The sequence below is a fragment of the Amyelois transitella genome, chromosome 7 (assembly GCF_032362555.1).
Source record: "Amyelois transitella isolate CPQ chromosome 7, ilAmyTran1.1, whole genome shotgun sequence".
In the NCBI taxonomy this organism is placed as follows: Eukaryota; Metazoa; Arthropoda; class Insecta; order Lepidoptera; family Pyralidae; genus Amyelois; species Amyelois transitella.
In genome coordinates, this window is record NC_083510.1 from 6,251,107 (window position 1) to 6,260,831 (window position 9,725).

General features: G+C 34.8%; 1 protein-coding gene across 2 annotated transcripts; it reads left to right on the plus strand.

Annotated features, from left to right (window-relative positions):
* Positions 1-234: 234 nt before the first annotated feature.
* LOC106132535 (coiled-coil domain-containing protein 6) lies at positions 235-7,801 on the plus strand. 2 transcript variants are annotated; one of them, XM_013331983.2, is made up of 10 exons: positions 235-496; positions 580-709; positions 1,003-1,093; positions 1,796-1,945; positions 2,240-2,383; positions 2,803-2,942; positions 3,191-3,268; positions 3,676-3,883; positions 4,391-4,504; positions 4,824-7,801. In XM_013331983.2, exons 1-10 carry the CDS (start codon positions 472-474, stop codon positions 5,001-5,003), a joined length of 1,260 nt encoding a protein of 419 aa, XP_013187437.1. In that variant the 5' UTR covers positions 235-471; the 3' UTR covers positions 5,004-7,801. The 2 variants fall into 2 exon arrangements, with proteins under 2 accessions (XP_013187437.1, XP_013187444.1); XM_013331990.2 differs by having other exon boundaries at positions 3,200-3,268.
* The last annotated feature ends 1,924 nt before the right edge of the window (positions 7,802-9,725 follow it).

Here is a 9,725-nt window from a genome sequence, read left to right on the forward strand (position 1 = left end):
GACGTACAGGTGGCGTTTGTGTACCCTAAAATTAAATAAAATTCACCTTAAAATCACGCTCTGGCTAGGCGATTGGGTTGAGGTGTGTCGTGTGGCAGATGATAAACCGATTTAAACAAATCAATAATAACATGTTATTTGCTATTGCAAACAACAAATCAGTTAAAAAAATCGATTATTATGTTAACAAAATCGATTGTTTTCTCACGTCCGTATAGCACAGATCGGTCACCACATCACTTCATCTGCTAAATAGAGTCAAATCAGTCTTCTGCTAGCTTGTTGATTACGAATTTTCGTGTTTTTAATTGGATTTAGTATTTTTAAAAGCATTTATTTAAAATTGTTTAAAAAATCTGGCCATTTCGTAAGGTTTGGAGAATTATTTCACACTTTCTTTAAATATTTAGTACGAATACCGCGCGGATTCCAACTTATGACATTTTGTTGCCGTCCTCATTTCTCGTGCAAATGGATGATACTGTGAATTCTCCAGGTACAAAACTATTAAATAATACGGCAATAACAGTAAAATTGTTTGGTGCAAGTATAGATGTGATAATTACATACAAATTCTAGGTAATAAAATGGCTGATTCTGCGTCCGAAAGTGATTCAAGCTCTCTGGATGGCGGTGCAATGTTGCCTCCCAGTGCGGTCTCTCGTGATCAGTTGCAAAAAAGAATAGAATCTCTACAGCAACAAAATAGGTACGGACGGTAATTTGTAAAGTGTAAAATTAATACACACACAATTTGTGTAATAATTAATGGCCCAAATAGGTATATTTTTGTACAGCTCTAATTTTATTCTAATTGTTGCCCAGGGCTTTAAACCATATTAATTTGGCAAAAATTGTTTTTGCGGTAATCTACCTCTAAACAACTATCTGTGTAACTAATTTCAGTCATATCTGCTTATCCTATTTTAAATCTTCTGGAAAGTAATTCATATTGTATAATACTTTATTCAATGTACTTCATCATTTACAAATTATTTACAGAGTATTGAAGGTAGAGTTGGATACATATAAACTTCGAGTTAAGTCTCTGCAGGAAGAAAACCGTGCATTGAGACAGGCTTCAGTTTCAATAGTAAGTATTAGGTATATTTAAGGTAATGCTCAATTTAAAGGTTTTATCTGAACCATTTATGATATATGTTACACCTATTCACTTGAGAAATGCTTATTTGGCGTAGTTTTATAAAAAAAGCAGTAGATATGTTTCATCATCTTTTTAGCAATTATTGTTGCTGTTGTACCTCACTATGGGAATATTAATAAACTTGATTGAAACCACGCAAATCTCAATACAATTTAAGACTATAGATGTGGTAAATACTGGTGAATTTTTGTACCAACTGAATGTTACGCCAGAAGATTAAAGCCAGATTCTTTACATATTGCATCTTAATTGTGCGTTTTATTTGACAACTGTACTTTGACAAACTGTGCAGAAAGCTGCATGCAGTAGTATATGGTAGTTGTGTTGATTCTATGGTAAAACATATAATTTAACTATAGTTAGTAAACTATTTAATTCTTTATAAATAGTTATTGTTGAGTGTTTTGAGATATATTGTATTAGTGTTTTGTATCAGTGAGCACCTGTAATTGTCATTGGTGCTATTTTTTGTAAATGGGTTTTGGTCTTCTAAATAAATTTAAAAAAAGATATATTGAAGTAAGCCTAGAAGGTTCTACCAATCACTGAAATTTTTTTCTGAATTTGCTTAGAACAAGTTGTGTGTTTAATTGTTACATTTTTTAAAGCATTTGTCAATTTTTTTTTCAGCAAGCTAAGGCTGAACAAGAAGAAGAATATATATCTAATACACTTTTGAAGAAAATTCAAGCTCTCAAGAAAGAGAAAGAAACACTGGCTCACCACTATGAGAGAGAAGAGGAATGTCTTACAAATGATTTATCACGGAAACTGAATCAGGTACCCTTTCTGTGACAACTAAGCATGGTTATTTTTATACTATGGAACTAGCTAAAACATCTTTCATGTGGAAGAATCTTTCACAGTTCAGAAATGTCAACAACAAAAGTAAAGAGTACCGTGATGAGCTTCCATGTAGGGGTATGAATGTGGATGAAGGGAAAGAAGCATACAGAGATTCTGAAAAAAATACATTTTGTAGTCTTGTCTTGTCTACCCCTCCTCATCCTCATCCTTGTAAGAGGTGTGATTTAATGTATGTCTATTAATAATGTTACATACTTAATATTACAGTTACGTCAAGAGAAATGTCGTTTAGAACAAACCTTAGAACAGGAGCAAGAATGTCTTGTCAATAAACTGATGAGGAAGATTGAGAAACTTGAGGCTGAGACTCTTGCTAAACAAACTAATTTGGAAAGACTCCGCAGAGAAAAGGTAAGGCCCTATAATACTTGGTAACGACCTATATTATTATTAATAACATACTGGTTAGAATAATTTACAAATTTAATAAAAGATATTTGTGTATAAAATTTGTTAATGATTATTACTCACAATTTTATGCTTCAATCCTGACTAAGTTATAAATAATGTTCTTAATTTCTTACACATTTAGACTTTTGATTTTGTCATCGTATATGTTTGTATGCATTCTGCACTTCCTGAACAGATTTTCATTTACAACTATTGCATCAATAACATCAGGCTATTGATGAATTTTGATAAAGAATATATATTCTATGAAGGGCTTTATCAGAACAGTATTGGAGTCATATGTGTTTCTTAGATTAATCTAGTCTTAATAATTATAAATTATGAATGTTTATCCAAGTGTAGAAATAAAACTTTTAAAGGTGGAACTAGAAAATACCTTGGAACAAGAACAGGAGGCCTTAGTCAACAGGCTTTGGAAGCGGATGGACAAGTTGGAGGCTGAGAAACGATCTTTACAAATAAGATTGGACCAGCCAGTGTCAGATCCTGCCAGCCCTAGGTGAATTTTTCACTGAACATAAGCTATTAACATACATTTTACAGCTGCTTATTAAATAGTAGTAACTTAATGCATCTGCATAAGAAATCGAATTCCCGGAAATAAGCCTATGTTACTTCCGAAGGTCTATTCTATATCAGTACCAAGAATCATAAAAATCAGTCCTGTTGTTTTTGAGTTTATTCAAAATGTATTATTTCCATTTTATGTTATCTTCCAAAGCATTAATTAAGGCTTCATTTCGCCAGGGACATCAGCAATGGTGATACAGCATCAAATTTAAGCAATCACATTCAAACTCTACGCTCCGAGGTTGTAAAATTAAGGTAAATTTGCAAGTAAAAAATAGAAAATATTTATTCTTCACAGAATGTCCTTTGAGGGTATGTATCTCGATACTTTAACTATTGTTACCTATTGTATATTTGAATGATATGAGTTTTGGGTTTTTAAAATTAAAACAATTTCATCAATTTGTCTTGTTGTTGTTATTGTAAATGTTAACTCTTAACTCTCTAATCTTTGCGTGTTTCGTTTTCACTATTATGCCCAGGTTTACCAATGTTAGCTCTGTAATATGATATAACAGTCAAACATTGTCTGATCACCATTATAAGGATATATACTTATATACATATACATATACTTTTTCACTTAACCATAATTTTTTTTTGTCGTTGATTTCATTTGGTTGATATTTTTATATTAAAAATATCTCATATTTTTTACTTAGGAACCAGTTATCAGTTTCCCAAAATGAAAACAAGGAGAAGATGCATCGTTTGGCATTAGAGGAGAAACATATCAGAGAGGAAAATCTTCGCTTGCAGAGGAAACTGCAGCAAGAAGTGGAAAGGCGTGAAGCGCTGTGCCGGCACCTCTCGGAAAGCGAGTCTTCTTTGGAAATGGAAGAGGAGAGGCAGTTCAATGAAGCGTTGAGTGTATGTATTTTTTTGATTTGTAATAATCAAAATTGGAAATATGAATCCGAGGACTAGTGATGATATTTAAAAAAGAAATTGGAACAGTGAAAGATAGATAATAATTTAGGGTATCGTCACCTTATATATTCTTTAACAAAGATCTATGCCAAGAAGATACGCATAAAAATATTCACTTGTCTCTGTTCAAGCCAAATGCAAAGTTATGCTTGCGTTCATTATTTAATTTCTTTTTAGTAATTTTTTTAAAAATAAGTTTACACTTACGGGATAAAAAATATTCACTTGTCTCTGTTCAAGCCAAATGCAAAGTTATGCTTGCGTTCGTTATTTAATTTCTTTTTAGTAATTTTTTAAAAAATAAGTTTACATTTACGGGATAAAATGCACCAAATCAGCTTGCCCCAAAGAAAAGTCTTGTACTTACTCAATGATACTGTTAATAACCTAATAAATAAATAAACCTTATGGTGTGGTCAGTAAGTTGTAAATGTAATGTTGGTGCAGGCGCGGTCCCGCAGCGTGTCGTCGCCGGGCGGCTCGCGGCCGCTGTCGCCGTACGGGCCGCCGCTGATGCCCAACGCGCCAGGCCTCCGCCCCGCCATGCATTTTAATTCGCAGGTACATTTTAATATTGTTTTGTTCTAACTGACTATGTCCTTTGATTGTAACTTTGGATATTGGCTATGCACTATGCTATGATATAAAACTTGGAAAATTGGATTTTTTTTGTTATATTTTGGAGAGAGGATACCTGAGCTTTACTATACAATATTACGCGGACAGAAATCGGACGTAGTCAAGTCGTTGGTAAAATCATTTTCATCGTCTGAATGTATTCCTGGCACATTTTACAGCGATGTTGGTTTGACGGCTACTTGCTCATTTCTGTCCGTTCCACGTTAACATACATTATATGTACATTCAATTGAAATTCCAGCAACGTCGGCCAAGCGACCGCTTCGTGAAGCCCGCCGTGCCGGTAGCGGGAGGCAGCCCCGGCGTGGCGCGGGGCGGGGAAGCCGCGGCCGGGCTGCCCGCGGCCGCCAGCACGCCGCCGCGCCCCGCCCCGCCGCTGCTGCAGCCCGCCAGCCCCATGGACACCTCCTCCAAGGACTAAACACGAGGACCGTCGACGAGAGAGCACCGTATTGACGGGTAGTTTTTGAAGCGTTGCGTGAATGTAAATAATACTGGTGTTAACGCGCATCTTAAAAATTGCGGATCGTATTCCCAGTTGCTTCACCGCCACTATGCTATGAGAGAGATTTTTTAAATCTGACCCAAATTCATTGAATGGTCAATTTTCGTCTATTTTCTTGAATAACTTGGAAACCATTAATTTTAAAATTACAAAAAAATACATTTAAGATCTTCTCAACAAGACCTTTCATTTGAAATGCCACACGATGCAGTTTTCAGAATTTTTTTTTTAATTTTCCCCTTCCCCCCCAAAAATGACCCCCCATATACAGATTTCATCTGCTCACGTCACACCTCTGTGTTTGGGTCACAGGAATTGATATGTGTACCAAATTTCAACTTAATCGGTCTAATAGATTCGGAGATAATTGACTGTAAGCGACAGACACACGAGTGATCCTATAAGGGTTCCGTTTTTGTATTCAGACGTACGGAACCCTAAAAACTAGGTAGATCGACTGGTTGTGCTAGGTAGATAGACAGATCACGCAGCCGATTTTCTATGAGTTGAAATGACCAAGTAAAATCCACTAGTTTAAACCGCGTATGTGACCGTGTCCGTTCATTGTGACCACAACTGACACGTTCAAAGTGACGAAGAACACCTTTCTATTATCGACGTTTCAGCGGCCGAACGTTTACAACAGAAAGATATTTGCGCGTTAATACCTGTGTTATTTATATTGTACACTAGTTGAGCTGCGAAATAAGAAAAACTTAAAAATTTAATGCTAAGAAAGCGTTTCTCTATCTATAGGTTATTTTGATTCCAAATTATATGTATGTATAATAAATCGGAAAAATACCTACTATGTATAAAAATTTTAAAAATTGTACAAAATATGTTTGACTGAATCAACTTCGAAAACCTTATAAAATTGTCATATTCAATTTTGTGATTTTATTTGAGAGTTCCATATTATTCATTAGATCCGTTCCATACGATTGTAATAAAAAAATCAAATATGGAGGTGATAATGTAAATGCAACTGATAAAAAGAGAAAATATTTACTCAATAATCGATTCTGGTTCACGTAAATACTAATAAAATGTAAAGGTTTTCGTATAAAATAATATCCAAAATTATTGTTTCTTTCCTTTTTTCTTAAGATTTGCATATTTCAGTTATCTTTCTTGGCATTATTTATTTATGCTATTTGCTTACATTTGTGTATTACGCTAGCAAAATGCAAAGGGAATTTAAAAATGCCATATATGTTCAAATGTTTTGATCCGACTTCTTCAAAGATCGGAATAATTAATGTCTGAACAACATGGTATGTATCTGGTTATTGGGCCCAAATACGTTAGTAAACTCGCAAAGCAGGTTTGATTTTGAGCTATATCGGGATGCGCTCCTAACTAAAGCGAAGCTGTGCGAATTCAGCCAATCATAGCTCTCAATTCCTTGCTAATGTAAGAGGATTGGTCAAATCTACATTTTCTCTCGACTTCTTTGGGGACGCACCCTAATCGGCTTATTCAGTTGTACAATTTTGTTATTGAAGGTGCCCAATGTCTTTTGTTATTGGGTACATTCGTCTTTGAAGTTGTTATTTATTATTAACCGTCAAGTATGTTTTCAGTTTGTAATTAAAAATTTTGTGTAATAATGAAAACTTGAAGAAAATTGTGATTGTACAAATCTGTAAAACATGATGATGTATAATACAACTTTTTATAGGGGATAGTAAAATGAAAGAAGTGAATGGCAGCAGATTGAGAGAATTATTGTCATCGTGTTTGGATATGAGACATAATTCGATGACTTTATTTCTATTGTGTACAGCAGTCAGGTTTTTTTTTTAATACGGCACTAGCGCTCCTCCGTCGACGCCCTCTACAGGGATGCAATTCTTTACCGTCTTGTCAGAAATTATATTATGTGCTTTAAGTATAGCGAAACTTGTCTCTATCAGTAAGGAGACATAAAGAAAGTTTTGAATTCTATTTATAAAGCTACAGAAAGGTATTTCTTTTTTATTTATTTTGGCAAATTGTTGGCAATAAGTAACAACGAATATGTACAGGCAAAGTTTAAAATCATTAATGACTGCGGCCTAGAGAATTGCCTACCTGGTCCCAGAGCCGAATGACACTTCGGCACCCTATTTTCAATTGTTGGATTTTTTGGATTGGATAATTTGTGGGAGTTTAAGTGTCATTCTAGCTGTTAAGATATTGCACATCGCTCACTGCCCTATCAAATTAGCACGCCCCAGTTATCCTTCCTATTTATAGGCTCGAGTAAGTTTCGTCGATATACTGATGTAATTAGTAGCAAGCGCGAGACAGTTAAAATAATATGTATATGTCAAATGATTATCAAACTTCGATACGACGGTTTGATCTAGTATTAGAAATAGCTAGTTCCGATTAAAATTTGGACGTGGGCTTTTAAATTTGCGGCAGTGGGTTTTATTATTATAGGCTGTGTTCAAATTCACCTATGGAAAGGTGATAGATGATTGAAAGATTGTAATTCGATATATCACAAGCAGGGTAATCAAACTACTCCCAAGTGATGTTATAGTGTAGGACTGTGTGACACGGTAAGAATGTTGAGTTGTGCCCTCAAGGGCTATTGTTTAGCCACTGTATGGGAGTAGTGAGTGCATCCCTTGAACTCAATTCAATTATGCAATTTTTCACTTTAACATTATATTTTTTTTTCAATGTTATAATAAAACAAAATATATGCATTAATATTACTATTTTTTTCTTTTATTTCGTTTACAACCTAAAGCGCGTGTGCAGAGAACACACTACAACAAATGTCACTCACCAATCAGCATAATCATGCTCTGCGTTATGTTGTATTGTAGAATTCAAGAGACATAGTACAATGTAAAGAGAAAAAGAAACTCGTCTGTATTCCATTCAAAAAAGGTTCTCAATTGGACCATATTTTTAATTTTATAATTTTGCTGACGAATGTGGCAGTCAGTATTTTGTTTTGTTAAGTATAGTTTATTTATTCAAATTTTATGCACGTTAAATGTACAACAGGTGGACTTAATACCACAAGGCATTCTCTGCCAGTCGAACCTTTGGACAAATTTGAGAGGGATGTACAGGTGGTGCGATAAAAGAAATAATAATGTGGGTAGTTCTACAAACTATGGAATTTTCGCCGGCTTAGTCAAAATGTTATAAAAAAAATGTTTCAAACTATTTTATTTGGACGGCATACTGTTATTGGTAACTGTTTCTAGCTGGCCTCTAAATATAATATTGTTTTTCAGTTATTTTATGAACAAAATCACTATCTAAAGTGACGAATTCTCAGGATCCTGATGTGTCCCTCGAACAAATTTTACTACAAAGTGTGTCCTGATTACGTGAGTTCATAAATAAAAACCTAAAATAAAACCTAAAATCATATATCCATTCACACATAGCGCGGTGTTTTGTCTGCCCAGCGTTGTCAGCGAGGAAAGTATTGCTAAAATCAGTCGAGCTCTCAGAATCCTGGTAAGATATTTCTTTACGTATTCATTTAATAAATATGATATTATACAGTTTTGATATGTAAGTTGCTAACATGAAGCTTGGTCCTGCTTAGTTTTTATTAAATGTTACAATATTGATGTGATTTTTTAATATAATACAATAAATCTCAGGATCCTAGTCTCAGGTTCCATCCATCCAGGATCCTGAGACGATTGTAAAAATATATGTTTCTGTTAAAGATAATTCACAATTTTTTACCTGTAATCATTAATCCACGACACAAGTATGTATCTAATGTAATTTATCATTTGACTAACTTTCAGTATAAAATACAACGAAGAAAAGGTCACACAATCTTTGCAGTTTGGAGGATCTCGCACACAGCTCTCACTTCATATAGTAGTTGCGTATTTGAAGGGAACTACAAGATCATATTACACTGTATCGTTAAGTCATAATGTTTACGCTATTTGGGCACATTTAGGGCCGGTACAAGATTATTACCAATGAAAATAGAAACCATCCATTTCTTGAGTGACGGTCCAGTAACACAGTATCGGAACAAAATTATGTTCTTCACGCTAGCATGTAAAATTACCGATCTGTGCCCTGAATTTATAAATTGGACTTGGAATTACCCTGAAGCAGGCCATGGCAAAGTAGCTTCAAATGGGATAGGATCCGTGTGCAAAAGAACTGTAGGTAATTGATGTTGTAGCACATGGAGGTGATGTTATTATCCTATTTGAGATCTGTGGTGTCATTCAAAGTCACTGCCTTGGTGTGACACTTTCTATCGTCACTAAAAGCGAAATTGAAGACATGAAAAGAACAATTTCTAGCAATCAGCAGAATTTCATCGCTTTTAATTGCACACTCAAAGTCCACCAAATACAAGGCAATGCCTTCATACCATGAAAGATACAAATAATAAATAAATAAATATATACGGGACAAATTACACAGATTGAGTTAGCCTCGAAGTAAGTTCGACACTTGTGTTTCGAGATACTAACTCAACGATACTATAGATATATTATATTAAAAACTTATATAGATAAACATCCAAGACCCAGGCCAATCAGAGAAAGTTCGTTTCTCATCATACTGGCCGGGATTCGAACCCGGGACCTCCGGTTTCACAGGCAAGCGCACTACCGCTGCGCCACAGAGGTCGTCCGACAA